The sequence below is a fragment of the Macaca thibetana genome, chromosome 2 (assembly GCF_024542745.1).
Source record: "Macaca thibetana thibetana isolate TM-01 chromosome 2, ASM2454274v1, whole genome shotgun sequence".
Classification (NCBI taxonomy): Eukaryota; Metazoa; Chordata; class Mammalia; order Primates; family Cercopithecidae; genus Macaca; species Macaca thibetana.
In genome coordinates, this window is record NC_065579.1 from 151,990,064 (window position 1) to 152,017,783 (window position 27,720).

Below are 27,720 nucleotides of genomic sequence, written 5' to 3' on the forward strand. Positions count from 1 at the left end.
TAATATTTTGATGAAGCTACTGTTGTCGTCTCCATTTCACAAATCCAAAAACATAACCCAGAGGTTAATATGCACACAGCTAGTCACATGGCCAAACCAAGATCAACCTTGGTGTCTGTCTGCGCTCAAAACTTTGTTCTGAACCATTAAACACAAACACAGAGAATTATACATCTTTCAGTTTTGTAACTCAAACAAGAGGATTATCTTACACAGCAATTTACATTAAAAGTGAATGTTGACCATTCCTTCAGGCTCTTTTCAGCATTAACACTACTTTATATCCACATGGAGGTATGATGTGTGTGCAGATATAATGTATACATCTTCTAATAAGCCTTCTAATAAGCACATATTTTCTTCCTAAATAAGTTGCGGTGAGATAAATGCATTTAATACACTTAACCTACCAAACATTATAGCTTAGCTTATCCTACCTTAAACATGTTCAGAACACTTACATTTGTCTATAGTTGGGCAAAATCATCTAACACAAGCCTATTTTGTAATAAAGTGTTGCATATCTCATGTAACTTACTGAATACAGTGTTTACTGTGGCTGACTGGGAGCTTGGCTTGTGCCCAGTATCACGAAAGAGCATCTTACTACATGTCACCAGCCTGGGAAAAGCTCAAGATACAGTTTCCACTGAATGCATATCACTTTTGCACCATCAATAAAGCCAAAAAGTCCTTAATCAAACCATTGTAAGTCAGGACTATCTGTATTGCCAATTGTATCTACTTTGGACAAGGAAGACAGTGAATACCATGGCTCCAAAAGCTAAGTGAGATGTGTTATTTCTAATAGACATTATGTTAATGGATCTGTGTTGCAATATGCACAAATCTTTGTCTATAGACTTTCATATAATAACAATTACAATAGCTACCATGTACTGAATGTTTACTACACGCCAGGAGCAATTTCAAGCACTCTATAGGAATTAACTTACATAAAACAGATTATTTTATTATTCAATTTACAGACCAAGTTTGGTGTGTATACCATTTTTTAAATGATTTTGTGTTTTATTAGTTACCTATAGTTTTCTTCTTCAGTGACATATCCACAGCTTTGGTTTAGTGCAAGCAGGGCATTAAAATCTGTTGAATGAATGCATGGTTATATTTTGTCTTGGAATGCATAGTCTTCTTTATTTATACCAGATTTTGATTTCATCTTCATTTTTCCTATGCTTGTTCCTTCTGTGTTCTAATAGATGGTGGTCCTCTTCTCTGGGACTTTCCTAAAGGCTGCTTTAGATTTGTGGTAGTAGGAATGGGACTGACAGAGTGGATGAAGTCAAGTGCTGTGTGTGCAGAGAGGGAGACTTTGATGACAATGGCTATCAGCCCTGCTTATGACTCTGCTCTGTTTTGCTTCTTGTAGGTTTTCAGTGCTGAAATGGCAAAGAGGTCCAAGATGCTGGGTTTGAACAATTACAGTGGTGAGTAAGAAATTCACAGGCCAATAAGTAGTGTCGCCCACCATTGGCTCATTCTATTTTTGATCATCTGAACTAATGGAGGGGAGAAAAAGAATAAATAAGCCACATGTATTGCATTGTGGTCCTGCTTGGATACCTGCCTACTCTATGCCCTGATCATGAGTCTATTCTTGCTTGGTCCAGTTTCATGATATGAACAGAGGAGGTTTGAGTTGCAGTGGATAATCCAAGGTGTGGGTGGTTGATTCATAAATAGATATCTATAATTTTTTCCCAAGAAAAAGTTCTGGCTTCCATAAACTGGCATTCAGTCACTCTTTCTGCTCTGAACGTCTAAAGAGGGTTACTTATTGTAATTACAGAAAACACATCTCAATAATAACAGATAAATGGGTTAACTCAATGCTACTCAAACCCGAGTAATCACTGGGATCACGATGGAAACTTTAAAAAACAAACAAACAAAAAACTCCCAAAATATGTATTTGTCCCAGCTCTACAGATGCTGATTCAGGGACTCTGGGTCTGGGCCAACAATATCTATTCTGAATGCTCCCTAGTCAATTTTGATGCCGAGCATTTTTCTTTTCTTTTCTTTTTGAGACAAGGTCTGGCTCTGTCACTCTGGCTGGAGTGCAGTGGTGTGATGTCAACTCACTGCAACCTCTGCTTCACAGGCTCAAGCCATCCTCCCACATGAGTCTCCCAAGTAGCTTGGACTATAGGCACATGCCACCATGCCCAGTTAATTTATTTTATTATTTTTAAATTTTTTTTTTTTGTTTTTTGGTAGAGACGGGGTTTCACCATGTTGCCCAGGCTGGTCTGAAACTCCTAGGCTCAAGTGATCTGCCTGCCTCTGCCTCCCAAAATGCTGGGATTACAGGTATATAACGTCATTCTTTTAGTGAAGTTTGGGTGGACTGAGATGGAATGTTCAGTGGCCTGGCAGTGCTGGAAGTAGGGAAGGAGAGCATTAACATTTCTGGCCTGGAACTGTGCCTTTTATGATCCTCTTTATTTATCTGTATAGTGATGATAACAACAGACTGTTGTGAGGATAATACATTATGTATGCAAAAATGTTCTATAAATTGAAAGCATTAAACAAATGCCAGACAATAAATAATGACTGAGAAGATGGACAAACTCCCCAGGTAGCTAAGAGGAGAAAGAGATTCCTTTTGACTGGTAAAGATGAAGAATGGCTTCATGAATGAGATAGTTCTAAGCTGGGCTGTAAGCATGGCAAGATTTCCAATGTCCAGAGAGGGTAGGATGGGGCATCCAAGGTAGAGAAAACCCACAGGAGCAAAGAAATCCAGTGCATGTTTGGGGAACCACAGGGAATCCATTATGGGTACATAAGAGGAGTTTTAGGTGAGAAAAACATAGAAAAGGAACATTAAAAGGTCTGTATGTCATTAATCTGAATAATGGTGGCAAATGTCACCATTTAATTCAGTAATTCTTGCGGACAACTGTAAAGGAATTATATAGCACAGGACAATAATTGACATAAAAATGATTAATGATGGAACATGGTGGCTCAAGCCTGTAATCCCAGCACTTTGGGAGGCCAAGGCAGGCAATCACTTGAGGACAGGAATTCGAGACCAGCCTGGGCAACATGGTGAAACCCATCTCTACAAAAAATACAAAAATTAGCCAGGCATGGTGGTGCGTGCCTGTAGTCTCAGCTACTTGGGAGGATCACCTGAGCCCGGGGAGGTCAAGGCTGCAGTGAGCCATGATTGTGCCACTGCACTCCAGCCTGGGTGACAAATAAACAAAATGATTAATGATGATGATCTCAGATTATCAAGGAAAGGTTAAACTGTTTAGGAAGGGCCGGGCACGGTGGCTCATGCCTGTAATCCCAGTACTTTGGGAGGCTGATGTGGGCAGATCACCTAAGGTCGGGAGTTCAAGACCAGCCTAACATGGAGAAACCCCATCTCTACTAAAAATACAAAATTAGCCAGGTGTGGTGGTGCATGTCTGTAATCCCAGCTACTCAGAAGGCTGAGGCAGGAGAATCGCTTGAACGCGGGAGGTGGAGGTTGTGGTGAGTCAAGATCATGCCATTGCACTCTAGCCTGAGCAACAAGAGGGAAACTCCATCTCAAAAAAAACAAAAACAAAAACAAAAAAGCAAACAAACAAAAAAAACTATTTAAGAAGGCAGAGAGGTGGTATGTTATCATTAGAAATATTTAATTCAGCTAGGCATGGTGGCTCATGCCTGTAATCCCAGCACTTTGGGAGGCCGAGGCAAGCGGATCACCTGAGGTCAGGAGTTCGAGACCAGTTTGGTCAACAAGGCGAAACCTCGTCTCTACTAAAAATACAAAAGAGAATTAGCCAGGCATGGGGGCGTGTGCCTGTAATCCCAACTACTCGGGAAGCTGAGGCAGGAGAATCACTTGAACCCAGGTGGCGGAGGTTGCAGTGAGCCGAGATTGTGCCACTGCACTCCAGCTTGGGCAACAGAGGGAGACTTGGTCTCAAAAAAAAATAAATAAATAGATAACTCATAGTTAAAATTCAGTGCATTTTGGTGCTAGAAGAGTTATCCTTTAGTGATCCGAACAATTTACTTATCTAGAAGAATAGTGCTCACTTTGCCAACACATATACTAAAGTTAGAATAATAATTATTGGCCAGGTGCGGTGGCTCACGCCTGTAATCCCAGCACTTTGGGAGGCTGAGGTGAGCAGATCACGAGGTCAGGAGTTCGAGACCAGCCTGGCCAACATGGTGAAACCCCATCTCTACTAAAAGTACAAGAATTAGCTGGGCGTGGTGGCAGGCGCCTGTAATCCCAGCTACTCGGGAGGCTAAGGTTGCAGTGAGCCGAGATCGCGCCACTCTACTTCAGCCTGGGCGACAGGGTGAGACTCTATCTCAAAAATAAATAAATAATAATAATAATTATTATTATTATTGGCCAGGCATGCTGACTCATGCCCATAGTCCCAGTGCTTTGGGAGGACAAGGTGGGTGTATTGCTTGAGGCCAGGAGGTCAAGACCAGCCTTGGCAGCATAGTGACACCCCGTCTCTAAAAAAAAAAAAAAAAAAAAAAAAATAAGAAGTAGAAGGAGGAGGAGGAGAAGTGGGGGAGGGGGAGAGAGAGGAGAGAGGTAGAAGAAGAAGAGGAAGAGGAAAAAGGAGAAGAAGGAGAAGAATTTTCTCTTGATAATAATGGCTAAATGAAATATCACTATGCATTGTTTTTATTTTCTCCTAAAAAATAATATAATCTCCCAGACAGAACAAGGGTTTAAACAAAAGTATGCCTCCAATATAAAACCTGGGTTACTTCTTACTGCTGTCTAAAACCTTGACTTTTGTATTTTTTGTCTTTACTCAGAGGAAGACTGTCCTCCCTGTGTTACTTCTGGGTCTGTCCTTATACTTCTTTTGTAGCTCCTGTACCACACAACTGAGATCTCAGGAGAAAGATGCTAATTTCCACTGCTGTTCAGATATTACTCACTGGAAGGCATATGCGGGAGCACTGGCGTCAGATGCCCATACCTACTAGCTTCATGGCCACCACTAACTAGTCCTGTAGCCATGGGCAAGTTACTTAATGACTCTGTGAATCAATTTCCTTGTTGGTAAGATGGGACAACTACTAGTATCTGTCTCATAAGGTTGTGAGGAATCCTGAGTAGTGGAATTACAGGTATTTCTTCCTTCCATTATATGTTGATAATTTTCCAATTTTTAAATAATAAACATGTATTATTCTTAAAATCAGAGATTCATTTTTAAAAAAATAATTTTGACTCTTCAAGCTCTGTGTCTTTCAGAGATGTTTGATTTTAAAACTAGTAGCAAGAGGTTAAGGAAAATCCTATTCAGCAGGTAATAATACTTAACATCCAGGGTGAGATCTCAAGGTGAACTCATCTGTGAACTGATAAATGCAACATAGCAGAGGCAAGAGATGATAAAGCTAATCCATTACAAGCTAAACTCTGTGTTCCAAAGGAGGCTGTAAACAATACAGGTAGATTTCCTTCATACCCAATGCAGCTTTCAGAGATAGGTACTTAATTGAAGCTGCTACTGCTGACAGTGGTGACAATATCACAGGGGTAAAACGCTGGCCATGGTGTTTTGTTCTGTACTGTTTTATTTTTTTTAATTTTTTTTATTATACTTTAAGTTCTAGGGTACATGTGCACAACGTGCAGGTTTGTTATATATGTATACATGTGCCATGTTGGTGTGCTGCACCCATTAACTTGTCATTTACATTAGGTATATCTCCTAATGCCATCCCTCCCCTCTACCCCCTCCCCACAATAAGACCCAGTGTGTGATGCTCCCCTTCCTGTGTCCAAGTGATCTCATTGTTCAATTCCCACCTCTGAGTGAGAACATGCGGTATTTGGTTTTCTGTTCTTGCGACAGTTTGCTGCGAATGATGGTTTCCAGCTGCATCCGTGTCCCTACAAAGGACACAAACTCATCCTTTTTTATGGCTGCATAGTATTCCATGGTGTATATGTGCCACATTTTCTTAATCCAGTCTGTCACTGATGGACATTTGGGTTGATTCCAAGTCTTTTCTATTGTGAATAGTGCCACAGTAAACATATGTGTGCATGTGTCTTTATAGCAACATGACTTATAATCCTATCTAGAACTAGAAATACCATTTGACCCAGCCATCCCATTTCTTCACTGTTTTAAAACCCACTGGTCAGCCGGGCACATTGGCTCACGCCTGTAATCTTGGCACTTTGGGAGGCTGAGGCGGGCAGATCACGAGGTCAGGATATCGAGACCATCCTGGCTAACATGGTGACACCCCATCTCCACGAAAAATATAAAAAATTAGCTGGGTGTGCTGGCAGACGCCTGTAGTCCCAGCTACTCGGGAGACTGAGGCAGGAGAACGGCGTGAACCTGGGAGGCAGAGCTTGCAGTGAGCCAAGATCACACCACTGCACTCCAGGCTGGGCGACAGAGTGAGACTCCGTCTCAAAAAAAACAAACAAACAAACAAAAAAAAACAAAAACCGCTAGTCTTCCATGATTGCTTATTATAGTCGTTTCAGTCCCCCAGTCAACCAGAGAGGAGAAAAGAGAAAATGGGCTTGAAGCTAGATTTCCTGCCATCAATCTGATGGGATTCAACATAGAAAAAATGTGGGAGGCCTATGCATGGATCCAAAGAATACTGAGTCTCCAGAACCATCACATCATTGAGAATAATCATATTCTGTACCTTGGGAGAAAGGAACATGACATTTTATCTCAGCTTCAGAAAACTTCAAGTGTCTCCATCACAGAAATTATCAAACCAGGAAGGACAGAGTTAGAGATTAAAGGAGCCCAGGCTGACCTCATTGAGGTGGTTATGAACATTGAAGATATGCTTTGTAAAGTACAGGAGGAAATGGCAAGGAAAAAGGAGCAAGGACTTTGGAGCTTGTTAGGTGAGTAACTTTCTATTAAGTTAGAAAGTAAATTCTCCCCATTGTTCCTTCTTTTGGGTGTGAGCATGTATGTATGGATGTGGGTGAGAGACAGAGAGAGGAGGGAGCAAACATTCTGATTCTTTGTTAGATCATAAACCTTCGTGAGTTATTTTTTGCTCTCTTTTGACAATCAGGATTATTTGTGAACACACACACAAACACAATTTTATTTACTTGTAATAACCCTGATTGTCTAAGAGGCAATTACATGGAATTTTGGCAGTGGTAAAACCCAAGCCATGGGGAAAAGTATACATTTCTAATTCTTCAGATGCAGCGCTCAAATGTAGACACATTCTATCAGATTATCTTATTTCTTTTATCAAGTTTTATTGTATTTATTTGTTACTGACAGCATTAGGAACCCTAAAATTACTTACCTTGAGCCCTCTCGCCAATGAAATTATACATTGGTACTGTGAGGTACACTCAAGTATCTCCCATTCAGTGGGGCTAAACTCATCAGGATACATGTGGGAATTTGGATCTGGAGAGATCCTTTCAACAGAGCCCTAGAGCTAACTAGGAAATTATACTATTGAAAATGCCATCTCAGGGCCGGGCGTGGTGGCTCACGCCTGTAATCCCAGGACTTTGGGCAGATCACCTGAGGTCGGGAGTTCAAGAGCAGCCTGACCAACATGGAGAAACCTTGTCTCTACTAAAACTACAAAAAAAAAAAAAAAAAAAAAAAAAAAAATAGCCAGGCATGGTGGCCCATGCTTGTAATCCCAGCTACTCGGGAGGCTGAGGCAGGAGAATTGCTTGAACCCAGGAGGCAAAGGTTGCAGTGAACTGAGATCAAGCCATTGCACTCCAGCCTGGGCCACAAAAGTGAAACTCTGTCTCAAAAAAAAAAAAAAAAAAAAAAAAAAAAAAGAAAGAAAAAAAGAAATGCCATCTCGGGAGATAGAGATAGATATAGATTTCATTCAACTAATGCATATTGCACCCATGATGTGCCAAGCACTGTGCTAGGTGCAAGGACTACAGCAATAAACAAGATGGACATTGTTCCTGCTCAAAGTCTAATGGGGAACCTTGATGAGCACACAGGTTAGTGATGATAGAGGAGAGCGAAAGCACTGCAGAGAGGCACCTAACCCAGACTTGGGAAGTCATGGGAGGGCTTATCACAGGTGTCATAAATGGAGAACTGGATAATAGGTAGAAGTTAGTTAGGCAAAGAAAGAAAACATCAAGAAATAAGATTGTTGCAAGGCCTGGATTATGTAAGACCTTATAAATCACGTGAAAGAGTTCAGAGAATTTCTTGAAACAAATAGGAAACCTTAAAGAATTTTAAGCAAAGTTAAGATCAGACTTGTGTTTTTAGAAAGATCACTGGTTATAATGTGGAGAATGGATTTAGTAAGAGGTGCAAAAATTCAGACGCAAAATTTCAAAGGACACCTTATTTTCACCATGTGTTTGTAAAAATAATGCAGGAATAAATGGTTAAGTGAGTGAGAGTTCCCCATAAATGTTGTATCCACATTCCACAGAAAACACAGTGGCAAAAAAAAAAAAAAAAAATGGATAAAAAGAATACACAAGCATAAGAACCAAGATTATGATTTTCACTTAGTTTTTGAAACATAGTGAATATAGGTATTGAAACTGACACCAGTGTCAGCTTAGGGGAACAGGATACAAAGAAACATGAATCTCCTATAAAACTTGTGGCATTATTTTGTTTGTGTGTGTGTGTGTGTGTGTGTGTGTGTGTGTGTGTGTGTGGCATTGCTTTAAATTAACTGAAGTCATAAGGTGGGCTAATTCTCCCAGCTATTGACAATTTTGAGTCATGTAAGTCCCTTGTTCTGCCGCAAGATGGCACTTTTGGTAGTTGATGACTAAATATATTATTCCACAGAAGCCTTAGAGGTTCAGGAAAACCTACCCTGTCTTAATCAGATTAAGATCTTAATTAACAAAATGGATAATTTTGAGATGAGTTATCATTATAAGGAATATCAAATATCCATCAGAACAATAATTTTATTTTTTAAATCAAAGGCATCACCTCTCTTTTATGCCACTCTTTTAATCCTTCCTGGTAGGTGTTTCCAATGGCAGAAGTTTGTGATCTTTGGGTCCCCAGTGCCCAGTCCAGTGCCTGGCATATAGAAGGAGCTTGGCAAATGTTTGTTGAACTCAAGGAAACTGAACTCTAATATTACACCTTATAAATATGAGCTATTGCTCTCCAAAGTTAATTTACAGTCTTCTGTTGAAGTTTCTGGTCTTTGCAGTTCCTCTGCTATGGAGTTTTGTCCCTCCCACTTTCTCAGATTTACAACTTGGCTCTCTAGTGAGTTTCCCTCAATTCGTCACCTGCTTTTTGTGGTTAAATTGAGCCCATTCAATTAGATAATGAACCGGGGATTAGGTCATTTTAGTATACTTGGTCTTAAGTCAAACTAAAAATAAACCAAGAGAAAACAAGTCTTTTTTGGTTTTCATTTGTCCACCTGTATATTTAGTCCAGTAAGGAGCTCCTTTGGACAAAAACAGGTTGCCTCTTGAAAAAAGGATGGGAGGAAAAAAAGGAAGGAGGAAGGAGGAAGGAAGGAAGGAAGGAAGGAAGGAAGGAAGGAGGGAGGGAGGGAGGGAGGGAGGGAGGGAGGGAGGGAGGGGAGGGAGGGAGGAAAATAAGAGGAGGAGAAAAGAGGAAGGGAGGAAAAACAAGACACCATAGACTCTTAATCTCCAAATTTTGCTCTTCTTCTTTGGGTGGTATATGAGTGATGCATGTTCCAAGTATTTTGCCTTGTCACTTACAAAAAGCATTGGTGAAAGCCAGGTTTGTAATCTTAGCTCTTTACTTACTAGGTGTGTGCTATGGGGCAAGTTACTTATTTGAACTTCAATTTCTTTATTTGTAAAATGGCGTTATTTCATGGTGGTGTTATAATGATCAAATAAGGAAGGAAACTGAAAATTTTGAAGTGTTTTACAAATGTCATGTCATTTCCTATCATTCCATATTTAATATTTTCTAATGCCTGTCTCTTTTTGCTGATAGGCATTGGGGCTAGAAATAAAAACATACCCTATGAGCAACACAATTATTTCTCATTATTACAGCATTGATTGTGGAGAAGCAAGTATACGTTATGCTCCTTTTACTCACATCCCCTTAGCCTCATGGTTCAAATCATCTAAAGACAAATTTATTACCCCTTTATTTTATCCTGACTGCTCATAATATTATAGCTCTCCTTGCATGTCCTAAATGCATGAGGCACACAATTTAAACTGGCTAATCCCTTCCTCTAAATTTCTAGAATTTGTTTCATTAAGTTTCCTTTTTCCTCTCTCAGAGCGTTGAAACAAAGTTTTTGTGTTACTCATTTTTAGGACAGTGGACTAATCAGCAACAAAAAACTCAAGACAAAATGAAAGAAAATATATTTCTGAAACGTCCTGTGCCTCTAACTCAAGAGCTTGAAGATCAAAAGAAACAGTTTGAAAAATGTGGTTTGCAGGTTATAAAGGTATACCTAACAAAGGGGAGGATTTGGCTCATTTTGTTGTTAATTAACTTGCTTCTGTAGCCCAAGGAAAAGCTCACCTACTGATGATTCTAAGCTGGCCGCTCATGGACTTGGAATCCTAGGTCAGTAAGACCGAGAAGAGAGCAAGGCAGGGCAGGCACGAGGGATATAGTTGGAATCGGAAGGTAAAAATGACGTCAGGACACACAGAAGCAGATTCCAGATCCAGGAAGCCCGTCTTTGAGCAAAATAAAAGAAGTGGAATAGCATTTATCACACTGTGTTATAATTGTTTACCTATTTTTCTATCTCACTAAACTATGAGCTTAAGAGGGCAGACATTATGTCTAAGTCAGTGAATTTTTGTTAAAGAAATTTATTAGAGAAGGGGCAGGGAATTTTGAAGAGACAGAATCAAAATAGGAGAGGATTAGAGGGAGGAGAGACTCTTTTGCAACTTTATATGAAAAGCAAATTGCATGCAAAGTAATATTATGCACATAAGCTCCTTTATTTTTGAAGCAATATAATAGGTAATTTAAAGAGCTTTGCAGCTCTTTTTCTAGCCTCTTTTTCAGTCTTTCTTTTCTATGATTCTAGGTGGAGAAGATAGAAAATAAGGTTCTTATGGCTGCCTTTCAAAGAAAGAAGGAAATGATGGAAGGAAAACTGCCCAGGCAATCAGTGAGCCACAGGCTGTTTCAGCAAGTCCCATACCAGTTCTGCAATGTGGTATGCAGAGTTGGCTTTCAAAGAATGTACTCGGTGCCTTGCGGTAGGTGTCAATGCCTCATCATTGGGGCTACTCTGTGGGATTTGGTGAGCTGACATCAGTAGATGCTTCCACTAATAGCATTTGTTGTGGGGAAGGGATCATTTGTGACTGCGATTTAGAGGTCACGAATAATGACCCAGGTCACGAAGTATTCTGGAAAGAGTGATACTTTTTACTTTTCCTTTGTATCTTTTGTTGCTGTTGCATTTTACATTGATGAAAAGTGTGAGCAGTAAGAACTACGGTTCACTATTTTTCTCCATTATGTGTTTCTGTGTCCTATCTGCAGAGAGCACGTTGAGGCTTTTTTTTTTTTTGCCTTACTTATCTCAACAAAATTATTACCAACAGCACTGAACCATCCTCATCCCTTAATTAAAAGGGCATTTTCCTAAATTTAAGAAAGTTGGTCTTTTCTCTTTCATCCCTTTATTTCCTATAGCCTGCTGGTGGATGAATTAGGTATCATTTGGCAGGTGAAGTGCATAGCATCTTAAGATCCTCTTTAGTCATAGGAGTTCTATGTGTAACTCCCATGTCTGTTTTCAGATGTACAAAAACATTGCATATATAATTCCTATATTGCCCCCTCTACTCCTCAGTCAGTAATGAAGATTTCTGGCTTTAGGTCTCTCCAAAGGAGGAAAAGAAGTTTAGTAATAATTATGGAGAGGTACTTAGCAGGGTGGCTTGATTTTACTTGGTCCGTTAAATATACGGCTCTTGCTCTTTAGCTTTCAAAATACGTGCACTCCATAGCATGATCCTTGCTGAGGAGTCAATTCCAATAGACTTGGTTTCTAGGATGCAAAGGCTCTAGAAATCATCTTTTCTTTGTTCTGGAGAGAACATAGGCAAAACCTGGGGTAAATATTGAACATAGACAATTACTGGGGATAAAAATAGAGAAATGAATCCCCACCAAGAAGCCTTTTGGGGCAACCAGGAAAGTGATGATCAGTATAGTCCCTTCATTAGCAAAGTCTCAAAAAATCTACAACTTCCATTTGCTCCTAAAGCTGGCTTCTCTGCAATCCCCACCCATTACTTCTGCTTAAATTACTTTCATTAAGATCATCGCTGTGCTCCTATTTTCCAAATCTAGTGAGTATTCTCTTTTCAGTCCTGTGGCAGACCCTGCTACTTGTCTGCTCAACATCTATACACATCTTTCTTACCAAAACAAATAAGACACCTACTATCTTCCCAAGGAATATGGTCCCAAGGTCTTAGCCAGACTCATCATCAGTTCAAGTTCAGGCAGTTCTCTCCTTATTTATTTTTCTGAGATAGAGTCTTGCTCTGTCGTTCAGGCTGGAGTGCAGTAGCATGATCTTGGCTCACTGCAGCCTCCGCCTCTGAGATTCAAACGGTTCTCCTGCCTCAGCCTCCCAGGTAGTGGGATTACGGGCGTGTGCCACCACATGCAGTTAATTTTTGTATTTTTTTTTTAGTAGAGACGAGGTTTCATCATGTTGGCCAGGCTGATCTCGAGCTCCTGACCTCGTGATCCGCCCACCTCAGCCTCCCAAAGTGTTGGGATTACAGGTGTGAGCCACCGTGCCCGGTAGGCAGTTCTGTCTTAAAGCTTAAAGGCAAGATACTGCCCCCAACTGACCCATTATATAGTGATATGAAAAGGAGCAGGAAAACTGCAATGAAAACTCTCATGTTGAAAGGGGAGAAGCAAAACACACAACAGCCACTGGCGCATACCACTTATCTACATGCTGCTGATGAAGTATAGGGAGGACTCTCTATTCCATGTTGTAAAACCTTTATTTTGCACTCTGGGAAAATCTTCCTTATATATTGCGGCCCTTGGCTATTTCCAGGTTCATTGCCTATCAGGGAGCCATGGATTGTCTCACAGGCTGGAATGTGCTCAGACTGTTGTAACCAGGCTTGTGGTTTCTTCAGCAATATAGTTCCTTTAAAAATTAAGTGGGCATGAGGCCTAATTTCTTCTGGTTAAGTTTATGTCTTTATAACCTAACCACAGATCTTGTCTCCACATAGTCTTTCAGCTCAAGATTTTGATCTCTTACCTGCTGTCTGTGTGCTCTTCCCTTCTCCCTAACCTTTAGTTTAACAGCCACTGCCTTGAGGCAATTCAGACATGACCCATAATGTGACCTGCACCAATTGACTCATCTCTGTAGGCTGCTGAGAACCCTTAACAGAAGGTGCCAGACAAGCCCAGGAGATACCAGTCTTGCTACCACTGAAGCTGTTATTATATGGAGTACAAAAGCTCTTAGCTTTTTCAGCCCTGCAGTGTTCCAAATTATAGGACTCTCAGTCAATGTAGATGGCCACCCACAGGCAAAGGAGAGGGAACTTCTGTTAACAAAGCTTTATTTTCTTTTTTCTGTTTATGTTTGCACTCCAGCCAGTTCTGAATAAATCTCTTGCTTGTAGGACTTGGTTGAGTACAGCAAGAAGGCATCTACACATGCAGTTTCTTATTGGGTTGATTCATTTGTTCCACAGGTATTTATTAAGCACATTCTATGAATCAGGCCCCGTGCTAGGGGTACTAGAAATAGTGCATAAATAAAAAACCATAGAGTTCTTGCCCTTACAATTTATAATCTCATGAGTTCATCTGTTGCCCCTTCTTTGTCTTCTCTCTTTTTCTTCTACAATGTCCCCCTTGGTGATGGCACCTATTCCCATGGCCTCAACTGCTACCTTAATGATGATGACTTAGGAATTTCCAACTCTTAACTCCCTACCTCTCTCCTGACCTGCAGGTTCATATATCTGATTCTCTTTTTGACATATTTACCCAGATGTCCCATAGGTATCTCAAATTGATCTCTTTTCTTGGCCATGATTTTCCCTAAGAAATATGCCCCTTGTTTGCTGATTCTCCCTAACCTGGTTAATATCATCACCATCTACCTACCAGGTTTCCTAAGCCTGAAACATTATTATCCTCTATTCCTCCTTTTCCTTCACCCTTATATCCAGGCATTCACCCAGTCCTAGTGATTCAATCTCATGAAGATCTGAGCTCAGTTTCACCTCTCTATTCCTACTGCCTTAGTTCATCTTCCTTTAGTCCTAGACTATTACGAGGTCCTCTCCTTGCCACAAAACACACCCCTGCCTAATCTATCCTTTACCACCAGAATTATCACACTAAAAATTACATTCTTGCTTAATATCTGCATTCCCAGTTGCCTATGAGATAAAAGCCTAAACTCCTTAGCAGAGAATATAAGGCCCTAGCTCCCACATCATTTCAGCAGTCATCACCCACTATGTTCCTCAAGACTCCAGCCATAACTTTTTAGAGTTCCCTAAACATGCTATGTACTTTCATGCCCCTCTCCTGTTGTCTGTGGAATGACTTCCCTCCTTGCCCTTTTCAGTACTACAAACCCCTATTCTTTCTTCAAGACATAGTACAAATGGCATCTCCTTGTTGGCATCTTTCCTGCAGGCCTGCAGGCCTAGTAAGTATCTTCCTCCTCTGTGCTCCTGCATACCTCCATTCCTTTGTTATGACATCTATAACTTTAATTAGTACTAAAATCTATTGTCCTATGAAACTCAGGCATAGAACTCATTTCCTTTATGGCTCTATAATGGAACTTTACCCAACTGTCCTGTTCCCCATGTCCACAGATGTGGAAAATTTGAATCTTGACAGTTCAATGTGAACTCAGTCATTTTCAGAGTTTTCATAGTCCCTTCAAGATTGAAACTCAGTTCCTGCAATGTTTGCCCCTTTTCTCCTCTTTTCTGTATGTGAGGAGGGTTGTCTGGCTTATGGCTCCCATTGTCCTCTGCTTGATAAACCACCTGAGCTTTGGTCATTAGCACTCTCCTGTGCCTTTTACACTCAGTGTCTGCACAGGCCACTCTATGTCTTTTCCATGCTGAAGAAATTCCTTTCCAGGCCATGTCTGTGTTCCTCCTGCCACACAGGAAATTTTTGAGCATGTTCATCCTCCAAGCTGAGTGCAGGGTCTTGGGTAGTGGTCCTCACCTGCTCCAGAGACTTCTCCAACCATTGCTATCTCCACTCAGGTGATGAGGCTGGATGAGGGACTGCACCCACTAGAGTCAGGCCAGGGTCTGTCTGCTCTGCGAGTCCCTCCAGTTGTTCTTATTCTGAGACTTCCATTGTTCGGCCCCCTCTTGACTCCCAGGGCTCTCAAGGGAGTGGGGGTAGTAAAGGGAGCCCTTTCCCAAGCTCCCCCAAGAGCTCTAGTCACGTCACTTCTGATACTTCTCTTCCCACCAGCTGGAAGAAAGAACTTTCATTTGTCTTGAAATGAGAAAATGTTCTTAGAATATGTTATATTACTGTCTGCTCTATCATTTATGGTAAAAAATCCCATGCTGTGAATCCTTCTGGTTTGTAGCTTTTGGTTCAAAAAGCCCTCTTCCTCTCAGAAAAGCTAACTCTGAAAGCCAGAATTTCAAGACCATACTCTCTTCTGTGAATTAAATATAATTACATATAATATATAAAATATATTACATTATAATATATAATATATAATAATATAATATATGCAATATATTATATAATTTATAATATATATTATATATTATGTAATATATAATATTATATATTATAAATTATATATATTATAATATATGTAATATATAATATATGTAATATAATATACATGTTATATATTATATATAATTTACATATATAAAATTATATATTATATAATTATATAGTACATATAATATTATATAATATATAATATAATATATATTGTATTATAATATTATGTTATAATTATATGGGGTTTCACCATGTTGGCCAGGCTGGTCTCGAACTCCTGACCTCGTGATCTGCCTGCCTCGGCCTCCTGAAGTGCTGGAATTACAGATGTGAGCCACTGCACCCAGCAGGCAGTTCTCAAAAAACTATACATATATTTATATATTGACTTTGTTTTCAACTTTATCTTTTTCATCCTTAATAAGAAGTAGCAAGGACTCAATAGGTGGAAGAACAAAGAGCAAGAAGAAACTCCTGGGAAAGAAAATCTTTGATTTTTATCTCAAAATATTACCTTGCCACATAAATTGTACTATATTTAATCTGTTTACATGCAGAGACTTCCCTTTGTGAAATACTGAGAATAGGGATCATGTCTTACTCACTTTTAAATTTCCAGAGCTGCACTGTTCAATACGGTAGCCACTAGCTACATGTGGCTATTGAGCACTTGAAATGTGTCTGATCTAAATTGAAAGATGCTGTAAGTATAAAATACACACCAGATTTCAAAGACCTACTACAAAAGAATGTAAAATATCTAATACTTTTTAAAATATAGATTACATGTTAAAATAACGTCTTGAATGGCTTAAATAAAAATGTGAATTTCACCCTTTTTTTTTTACATTTTTAAAATGTGGCTACTAGAGTAGCTGGGACTCCAGGTGAGTGCCACAATACCTGACTAATTTTTTTTATTTTTGGTAGAGATTAGGTCTCACTGTGTTGCCCAGGCTGGTCTCAAACTCCTGACCTCCACCAGTCCTTCTGCCTTGGCCTCCCAAAGTGCTGGGATAACAGACATGAGCCACTCAGCCTGCAAGTTTTAAATGACATGCGTGACTCGTAGTACGTTTCTATTGTTCAGTGCTGCCCTTGAGCCTAAAAGTGTTTGGTTATGTCCCACTTAAAGAAAGAGAGGGAGGAAATGAAAGGAAAAAAGGAAAGGAAGGAAGGATAATACGGCATCAAAGAAGGTATAATTTATTTTCCCTCTAAGTGAGGTCAGAAAGGGCATTGAACAGGGATTCCTTTGAGGTCCAGAATTTGGCCCTCAGCCTCCCGAGTGTTTTTAATACTCCAAAGAAGGTAATACAGATCACAGGCAATGTGTCAGAATGAAGAGTACTCATTTCTAGTGGTCGGAATAGGGCATTTCTTCCTTAATATCACAGTCCCCAGAGTGCCTGATGGGTGGAAAGTTGCCTGGTGAGCATGGACCTAGATAACATGCACTTGGAGATTCTTCATGAGGTATTGTGCCAACCCATGGAGAATACACAGTACCCTCCTGGTGACTAGAATGCCTCTGTCCTTCCAAATCCAGGAGTGCTTTTCCTAAACAATGAAGTATGCACACTAATATTTTATATACTCCACCTTCCCCTTGACATATTTTTCTTCTTTTTTTTTTTTTTTTGACAGGGTCTTGCTTTGTCACCCAGGTTGGAGTGCAGTGGCACGGTCACAGCTCACTGCAGCCTCAACCTCCTAGAGTTCAATCAGTCCTCCCACCTCAGCCTCCTGAGTAGCTACAATTTTAGGTGTGCACCACCATGCCTGGTTACTTTTTGTATTTTTTGTAGAGATGGGGTTTTGCCATGTTGCCCATGCTGGGCTCATGCGATCCACCCACTTTGACCTCCCAAAGTGTTGGGATTACAGGTGTGTGCCACCAGTCCCAGGTGACATATTTTTCTTGTAATGCTGTTCATGAGGTTAGGAGGCACTCTGTCTTCTCTTATTAGATGCTATTTTCAAACCATCTTCTTGAGAGTTCTGGAAATATCCCTATTGTAGCATGTAGAAGTCAGACAATGTTCTAAGGGAAACAGAACCTTCCTTTTGTTATGCTCTGTCAGCTACTTAGTTGATAATACTGACTTGAATCTAAGTTCTTTGAATTTCAGATCTTTGTCTTTTACATGGAGTTACTACCCAAATCATAGATAATTTAATCTAATCAATGTGCAATACTTTGAAAACCATTAACTTCTCTATGAACACTAATGTTTGTTTGTTTGTTTTGTTTTTGTTTTTGAGACAGAGTTTCACTCTTATTGCCCAGGCTGGAGTGCAGTGGTGCGATCTTGGCTCACTGCAACCTCTGACTCCTGGGTTCAAGTGATTCTCCTGCCTCAGCCTCCTCAACAGCTGGGCTTACAGGTGCCTGCCACCACACCCAGCTCAATTTTTGTGTTTTTATTAGGGACAGGGTATCATCATGTTGGCCAGGCTTCTGACCTCAGGTGATCCACCCGCCTCAGCCTCCCAAAGTACAGGGATTACAGGAGTGAGCCACCGCACCCGGCCCTAATGGCATATTTGGATGCAAGTTATTATTATGTTGATGGTGTCAGTGATAATTTGTTTCAAGGAACAATTTTTAGTGCCTTTGCTATAGACACAGGAACTCAGAACCAGGAGGAAGTGATTATTTGGAAGACTAGAGAGAGAATAGATATTAGTACCCAAATCGGCAATATCATTTACCAGATTATAATATCTTTTTATTATTATTTTTTCCTTTATCAGAGCCAAAATACGGAGCTGGCATATACTTCACCAAGAACCTCAAAAACCTGGCAGAGAAGGCCAAGAAAATCTCTGCTGCAGATCAGCTGATCTATGTGTTCGAGGCTGAAGTACTCACAGGCTCCTTTTGCCAGGGACATCCGTTAAATATTGTTCCCCCACCACTGAGTCCTGGAGCTGTATATGGTCATGACAGTGTGGTTGACAATGTCTCCAGCCCTGAAACCTTTGTTATTTTTAGTGGTATGCAGGCTATACCTCAGTATTTGTGGATATGCATCCAGGATTATGTACAGTCACAAGATGACTCATTAGGACCAATGAGACCCTTTGCACAGGATCCCTGGAGGGGATTAACAAGTGGCAGCCCCGTTGATTAATCTCTATATCATTTTAACAGCTGGTATGCCTTTACCTTGGGTGAACTAACCAAATAATGACCATCGATGGCTCAGAGAGTGGCTTGAATATATCCCATGGATTATCTGTATGGACTGACTGGGTTATTGAAAGGCCTAGCCACATACTAGCATCTTAGTGCCTTTATCTGTCTTTATGTCTTGGGGTTGGGGTAGGTAGATACCAAATGAAAAACTTTCAGGACCTTCCTTCCTCTTGCAGTTTTTCTTTATTCTCCTTTACTAGAGGAGATAAATATTTTGCATACAATGAAGAAACTTTTCTAGTATATAACCCAGGCCTTTTATTTTCTAAAATGATGACAGTATAAAAATATTAGGAAAACAGCATGATTTTAGATTTTCCAGAGAATATTATAAAGTGTTTTAGATACGAAAATAAATCATCTTTGTCTGATTAACTGGCTCTGAAAAATTATGTGTAAAATGAAACAATTTGAAGTGGAAGGACATAAAAAAGCTGATATTCTGTTTGGATTCAGCTATATCAAGTAATGCCACTCAAACACTGTGAGGACATATTATCAATGCACCAAATATATATTGACCACCAGATGCATTTCAGCCACTTTGTGGGTCCTGGGATATGATGTCGGACAAGACAAATGTCTTCACAAACCTTTTAGCCTGAATAATCAAAAAGGCAACCATGGACAACTTAACAAGTGTGATTAGATATAACAAAAAGAGAAGTATAGACTCTGTGGAAAAATTTAAAAGAGAGAGGGATAGATTAATCAGGGACTTGGGGCAAGGCCTAAAGCAAGTGAAATTCAAGCTGAGAACATAAGGGATGTAGCAAATCAGGAGCAGTCAGAAGAGTTGTTTAAGTAGAGAGAATAGCCCTTATAAAGGCTGAATCTGCTGTAACTATGCCCAAAGTTGACTACAGAGTTCTACTTGCAATGTAGAGGCCAGCTAATTTCACCATGCATCTCTTGCCTACTTTTAAATCCACATTTCTGTGTACTTCCAAACTTTCCTGACCTCACATCCTCAACCCCTGGCACAGAACACTTCCTCCTCTTCCTTGCCTTACCTTACTAGCATTCTCCCTGTTGAAAGAAGTGTGCTTGTTGTCTCATATGGCATTGCCCTTGGATCTGAGTAACAGGGGATCTGCCTTTCCCCCTGGATTGAGAGGCCCCCTGCCTTAGGCTCCTTACTTAAGAGGGTCTCATTCTAGCCCTCCTCCGGTTGTGCCCATGCTCACAAGGTGAGGACTCCACAGGGCCAAGAGATTGGATTCATCTGGACCCTGCACTTTTCATTCCTAAATCACCCACTAGGAAAGCAGAGCCCCAAAATTTCCTGCCCTAACAGCTCTGAGTCTACTTCCAGGGCTTGATCGGGTCTCTTTCTTGCATCCCTCCTCCTGAGTGTGGGCTGTACCAGAGTCTGCATCAAGAATAGCCAATGGATGATCATTTGTATGTATGAGGCTTGGACATGGGTGCTGAAGTGTCCACACACGCTTGAGGCCTGTGGTGCACAGCTGAGCTGAGAGTGAGAGGACAGATATGAAAGACCTCGCTGGCCAGGTGCTGTGGCTCACTCCTGTAATCCCAACACTTTGGGAGGCCAAAGTGAGAGGATCACTTGAGGCCAGGAGTTTGAGACCAGCCTGGACAACATAGTGAGACCCCCATCTACACACACACACACACACACACACACACACACACACACACACAGAGACAGACACACACATAGACACACACACACACAAATTACCTGAAGGATTGCTTGAGTCCAAGCATTTGAGGCTGCAGTGAGTCATGATGGAGCAACTGCACTACAGCCTGGGTGACAAAGCAAGACCCTGTTAAGAAAAGAGAGAGAAAGAGTGAAGAAAGATCTAGTTTGGGCTTAATAGGAATTTTAAAAGAGAATGGAAGAGAGTCAGTATTCACAAGGGTAAATAAGAAGAAATACATACAAAGAAACAGCCAGATCTTAAAAGCAGCTGAAGAGAACAGCCAAATCATCTACAAAGGAAAGACAGTTAGACTGACAGCCCATTTCTTTGTTTGGCAGAATAATGTCCTTCCCACACAGGTGGGCCCAATCTAATCACGAAAGTCTTTAAAAGTAGAGAATGCTTACTAGGTGGGTCAAAGCGATGGCAGCATGGGAAGAATTTGATCCTGAGATGTAGGAGGCTATGTGCAAGGATCAGAGAGGAGCTTCTGAGAGTAAAGGGTAGCTCCCAGTTGACAACCAGTGAGGAAACATACCTCAGTCCTTTACCTGCATGTAACTGAATTCTTCCAACACCTGCATGAGCAAGGAAACAAACTCAAGAACCTTCAGAAAGGAATAAAGCCAGCTGACCAACACCTTGATTTTAGCCCAGTGAGATCCATTCCTGACTTTTGACCTGCAGAACTTTGAAACAATGAATTTGTGCTCTTTCAATCCAGTAAAGTCATGGTAATTTGTGACAGCCATAAAAAAATGAATACACTTTTCAATAGCAACAATGAAAGTCTGAAGACGTTAGTATATTTCCAAAGGGCTGACAGAAGTTAACTGTTAGCCTAGAATTCTACAATTAGCTGAACTTTCATTTTGCCATAATTTTTGAATAAAGACACTAACAGATTGTGTTAGTCCATTCTCACACTGCTATAAATAATTACTACCTGAGACTAGGTAATTTATAAAGAAAACAGGTTTAATTGACTCACAGTTCCATGGGCTATACAGGAGGCATGGCCAGGGAGGCCTCAGGCAACTTACAATCATGGTGGAAGGGTGAAGGGGAAGCAAGCACATCTTCACGTAGCAGCAGGAGAGAGAGAGGGAGAGAGTGAAGCGGCTGGTACTACACACCTTCCCTCCCCCAGCATTAGGGATTACAATTCAACATGAGATTTGGGTGCAAATACAGAGCCATACTGTATCACAGATCATCAAAAACCGAGTTTACCAACAATGGGCTCTCACTTATAGAACTTAAAATTTAAAGGATATATTAATACTTCAGGATGAGGGGAGAAATCAAAGAAAACTTTAAGCTGCAAGAAGGCATTTTGAGCAAAGAAATGGTAAATATGGACACATCATGATGACCATTGTCTTTATAAAGCAACATATAGAAATGTCTAATTTTGGCAATAAGACTGAAATAAAATACTGGAAAATGAACTATGTAATATGGTAGAGTGGTGACTACAGTTAAAATGTTTAATAGTCCTCACACTGGGCCAGGTGCTATGGTAGGCACTTGTAGTCCCAGCTACTCTGGAGGCTGTGGCAAGAGGATCCCCTGAGATCAGGAGTTCAAGACTGTAGTGTGCTGTAATTGCACCTGTGAATAGCCACTGCACTTCAGCCTGGACAACATGGCAAGACTTCATCTCTAAAGAAATAAATAAGTCCTTGCAAGAGGAGATTGGAGATATTAAGTTTATTAAGCACATTGACAATTAACAGAGCCACTAAAAGAAGAGAAATAAAGCATGTAACTTCCAAATAGTAGGCAAAAAAAATTGAATTTAAAAAGTCAGGGCTGGGCGTGGTAGTGTGTGGCTGTAGTCCCAGCTACCCAGCAGATGAAGGCGGGAGGATTGCATGAACCCATGAGTTTGAGGCTGCAGTGAGCCATGATTGTACTACTTCACTCCAGCCTGGGTGACAGAGACCCCAACTCAGGAAACCAAAAAAAAAAAAAAAAAAAAAAGAAGAAGAAGAAAGAAAATATCAGGGAAAGTAGGGAAGGAGGAAAAATAAAGCAAAAAGAAAGAAAGATTAAACAACATGAAATGGTAGAAATAATTCCAAATGTATATGTGATCACAATATGTGTAATTTGGATTAAACTTGCTAGGTAAATCACAGATTAAGAGATTGTATTTTTAAAAACTACATATTGTTTGTAGGAGACATAACAAAAATCATTAAACTACAGCAAGATCAAAAATTAAAAAATGGAAAAAATGTAATTAGCAAACACTAACCAAAAGAAAGCTGGTACAGCTATATTAAAATTGGACAAAATAGGCTGGGGTGCAGTGGCTCACGCCTGTAATCCTAGCACTTTGGGAGGCCAAGGAGGGCGGATCACTTGAGCCCAGGAGTTCAAGACCAGCCTGGGCAATATAGTGAGTCCTGCTCTCTACAAAAAATACAAAAATTAGCCAGGCATGGTGACACGTGCCTGTAGTCCCAGCCACTTGGGAGGCTGAGGCAGGAGGAATACTTGAGCCCAAGAGGTGGAGGCTGCAGTGAGCCGAAATCACACCACTTCAGCCTGGGCAACAAATTGAGGTCCTGTTTCCAAAAAATAAAATAAAATAAAATAAAATCAGGCAAAATAGATGTTAAGTTGAAAAGGATTATTAAGGATAAAAATAGCTACCTGATAATAACAAAAGGTTTAATTCATCAGAAATAGACATAAAACTAAGCCCATATGCATTTAATAGCATAGACTCAAACTATTTAAAGCAAAACCTGACAGAATTATAGGCAAAGTGGACAAATCCACTATCATAATGATTTAACAGCTCTCTCAGTAACTTGTTGATGACCCAGTAAAAAAAAAATTAGAATATAGAATTGAGTTACACAGTTTTTATTTAATTTATATGTATAGAAATCCTCACACAATGAGAGAATACATTAAATACGCTGAATAGTCTTAAATACACTGAGCAGTTATGTATATTGACCATATTCCAAATTTAACAATTTTCTTTTTATTTATTTACTTTTTGCCAAAGACCCTAGACAAGAAATAACTAAATTCAACAGTTTTAAAGACATTCTCAGTGGGTCTATATTGTCTGGCCATCATCCATTATGCAATTAACATATAATTCAATTTTAAAAATAGCTTAAAATAAATCTGTTTGGAAATTAGATATAATCTTCAAAATAATATCCCGTGGGTCATGAAAACATAACAAAATAGAAAATATTTAGAACTGAATGATAATGAAAATAATACTACCACAGCTTGTGACATAAAGCTAAAATAGTGCTTAAATTCTTTCTAAGCTTAAAGGTTATATTAAGAAAAATAAAGGAATAATGAGCTAGGCAGACATCTAACTTAAGGTAAGAAAAGAAAATCAGAACAAACTTGAAGAAAGAAAATATAAACAGAAAATAGTGAAATAGAAACAATATCCAGTGCAGAGAACAATAAAATGAATAGCTGTTTTTTGGTAAAGATTAAAGACACAGACAAACCTTTGGTAAGACTGATCAAGAAAATATAAGAAAAGGTACAAATAAAGATTGTTAATAATGGAAGAATGTAACCAAGACACACTAGAGATCTAAAAGTAGTAACTAGAAACAGTTTTGTGCTAATAAATTCAAAATTTGGACAAAATATAGACTTTCTTAGAAAAATATAATTTACCGAAATTGATTGAAGAACTAGAAATCCTGAATTTTCTAATATCTATTAAATAAATTGAATTGGTATTTAAAAATTTACCTACCAAGCAAACAGGTAAATACAGCAGGCTAAGATGATTTTCACTTTATTAGTGAATTCTACAACATATTCAAAGAACAGATTATTCTAATCTTAAATAAAATCTTCTAGAGAATAGAAATAGAGGGAACACTCCCCGACAATTTTTTTAGGGCAAGTATAACCTTGACACCAAAAAATAGAAAACAGTATAAGATAAAAAAATTATAGATGAATTAAATTATGTAAGTAGATGTACAAATTCTAAATAAAATATTAGCAATTATAATTTGGCTCTGTGTAAATAAGTAAATCATAGTCAACTTGGCTTTACCTCAGAAATGCAAGGATAATTTAACTTTCAAAAATCAGTTAGTGTAACTCACCATATAAATATGTTAAAGGTTGTGCTCATTTCAATATATAGAAAAAATCACCTGATAGACAATTCATTAAAGGATAGCTACCAAAACAAGTATTTCATGATTAAACATTAGAATGATTCCCCATGAAATAATGAGACGATAAATGCTTCCTGTTACTACTCATCAGCAATCAGAGTTCCTGTCCAACATAATAAGAAAGAAAAGAGGGCCGGGTGCGGTGGCTCATGCCTGTAATCCCAGCACTTTGGGAGGCCAAGGCGAATGAGTCTATCACTTGAGGCCAGGAGTTTGAGACCAGCCTGGCCAACATAGCAAAACCCTGTTCCTACTAAAAATACGAAAAAAATCAGCCAGTTGTGGTGGTGCACACCTGTAGTCCCAGCTACTCGGGAGGCTGAGTCAGGAGAATCACTTGAATCTGGGAGGTGGAGGCTGCAGTAAGCTGAGATCATGCCACTGCACTCCAGCCTCAGTGACAGAGCAAGACTCCGTCTCAAAAAAAAAAAAAAAAAAAAAGAAAAAAAAAAAAATGTGTTCCCTCTAGCTCTTAGGTGACTTGACTTGAAAACTGGAGTTTCAAATTGTCATCTTGATGTCTATTAAGATTTTCACAAAATCACAGAAACATAAAACGAAGAGTATCATATCTTGGCCAAATACAAACTAGACTTGGCTCATTTATCTGCTTTTGATGTAAATGATAATTTTGACGAATTCTATTCAGTCAAAATAACTTGGTAACTTCTTACCAAATAAAATGAAAGGATCTCATCTGCTAAACAATGCTAAAAGAGAGCTGTGATTTGCTTACCTGAGATATGGAGGCTTTGATAATGAAAGTTTTTGGTCATTTCAATTTCCTCAAAATGTACAGAAGCACTTAATAAAATTTTTGACTTTATAGAAATGGAAGGAGATAGATTGCTTAAACACGTGCCTATAAGGTGGCTATCACTGAAGCTGGCCACGGAAAAGATGTTAAAATGTTGGCTTGCCATAAAATATCTTTAAGTGTGGAACAAAACAGCATGGGCTGTTTCAATTTAGAAATACATTGAAGATGAGAATGGAGAGAACGTTTATGATAAAACAGAAATAAACCTGCTGGTTCTCCGAAACTGTCTGATAATCCTCGAAGAGGCCATAGGTAATAATTGTTTCATTAGTTCTATTGTATACATTCTTTAAAAAATTCTTACACTTATTTTTCTCAAGAATATAATATAGCCTACAAAATTCAAATATGCAATAGAGCTAAATTGGTATACTAGAGGAAAGAAAGAAATCTTATGAATTTGTTGTATTTTTCTCACAGATATTATTTGCTCAGTTAGTCCCTCTATTTATTACTACTAGTTGCTTTTTTTTTTTTTTTAAAGAGACAACGTCTTGTTCTGTCACCACACTGAAGTGCAGTGGTGTGCTCAAACTCCTGGTGTCAAGTGATCCTCCCACCTCAGCCTCCTGAATAGCTGGGACTACAGGTGCGACTTACCATGGCTGACTAATTTTTTTGTGTGTTGAGACGGGGTCTTGTTATGTTGCCCAGGCTGGTCTGGAACTCCTGGGTTCAAGTGATCCTCCTGCCTCAGCCTCCAAAAGTGCTGGGATTACAGGCATGAGCCACTGTTCCCAGCCTGCTATTTTATTTAATTGCATTTATGCAACAGAAAAGAAATACAACAGAATATACAATTCTAAGTAAATATCTATTTTTCATGTTTTTATGTTCAAGTAATTTATATGTTAGATTGGCAAAAATGTAAAAAGCCAGACATTTCTAACTGTTAGCAAGTGAAGAGTATCTTATATACCGTTTATAGAGTACAAATGGGTACAATTACTTTATGAAATAATCCAGCAATGTCTAGTGTATTAGTTTTCTATTGTATAATAAATTACCATAAATATAGTATGTGAAGACACATTTATTATCTCACAGTTTCTGTGGACCAGGAGTCCAGGCACAGTTTAGCTGTTTCCTTTGCTCGGGATCTCACAAAACTGCTATCAAGGTGTAAGTCAGGCTGTCTTCTCATCTGGAGGCTGACCTCTCTCAGGGTGTTGGCAGAATTCATTTCCTTGTAGTTGTATGACTGAGGGCCCTGGCTTCTTACTGGTTGTCAGCTGGAGGCTGCACTCAAGTTCTAGAAGCCATCTGCAGTTCCCTGGCATGTGGTCTTCTCCATAGGCAGTTCACAACATGACAGCTTGCTTCTTCAAGGCCAGCAGCAAATCTCTAGCTCCAGTTTGGAAAGACAGTCTTATATAATGAAAAGGAATCATGGAAGTGACATCCTATCATCTTTGCCATATTCTGTTGGCTAGAAGTAAGTCAAAGGTCCCACCTACACTCAAGGGGTGGAGATTATATAGGCAACACCAGGGACCAGAGATTATAGGGGCCATCTTAGATTTCTATCTAATATATACAGTAAGGTTAAAGATGCAATGTCCTAGGATCTAGCAGTTTCCCTATACACAGTAGAGATGTACAAGAATGTTCATAGCAGCATTGTTTGTGATAACAAAAAATACTGTTCTATAATTTCAAATTTCTCAAAATATAAAATGATATTGTCAGAGAGACATTAGCTTATAAAACATCATGTACAGTAAGATAACACTTTTGTAAAAGTAACATACATAGGACTTCAACTTCCAGCAATGGCCTACTGTTGTTTTCAATCAACCTTTCCACTACAGAGAACAACTGGACAAAATATAAAAACGTTAATGTACTGAAGAGCTACCAAGGAAGTGAGAATTTGTGAGTGCAAGATCTGGAAGAAAAAGGAAGCCACCAGAGGTGAGCCTGATATTTGTCATCATTTTTCCAAAGCTAAGGTGATTGCTGACTCTGAAAGCAGTGGCTGAAAAAGTGAGCAGAGCCTATGGTTGTGTCATGGGCCTTAGAAGGCCCATCAAAGAGAAGAGGCCCGAGTAAATAGCCCAGACTTTTGGAT

At 39.5% G+C, this 27,720-nt stretch overlaps 3 protein-coding genes across 8 annotated transcripts in view; all 3 read left to right on the top strand.

Moving 5' to 3' along the window:
- Positions 1-19,338, top strand: part of PARP9 (poly(ADP-ribose) polymerase family member 9) — a 36,961-nt gene extending 17,623 nt beyond the window's left edge. For 5 of the 6 annotated variants that reach the window (XM_050781830.1, XM_050781833.1, XM_050781829.1 and 2 more), the window contains exons 7-11: positions 1,394-1,451; positions 6,530-6,910; positions 10,316-10,452; positions 11,053-11,227; positions 18,519-19,338. In XM_050781830.1, coding sequence (XP_050637787.1) covers positions 1,394-1,451; positions 6,530-6,910; positions 10,316-10,452; positions 11,053-11,227; positions 18,519-18,898 — 1,131 coding nt within the window. In that variant the 3' untranslated portion in view covers positions 18,899-19,338. Of the gene's footprint in view, positions 1-1,393; positions 1,452-6,529; positions 6,911-10,315; positions 10,453-11,052; positions 11,228-16,691; positions 16,833-18,518 lie in introns of all 6 variants that reach the window. The other variant, XM_050781834.1, reaches the window with a different exon arrangement.
- Positions 1-27,720, top strand: part of KPNA1 (karyopherin subunit alpha 1) — a 335,799-nt gene that overhangs the window by 215,680 nt on the left and 92,399 nt on the right. The gene's annotated exons all lie outside the window — the stretch shown is intronic.
- MIX23 (mitochondrial matrix import factor 23) overlaps positions 1-27,720 on the top strand; it is a 304,832-nt gene that overhangs the window by 119,437 nt on the left and 157,675 nt on the right. The window lies entirely within an intron of this gene.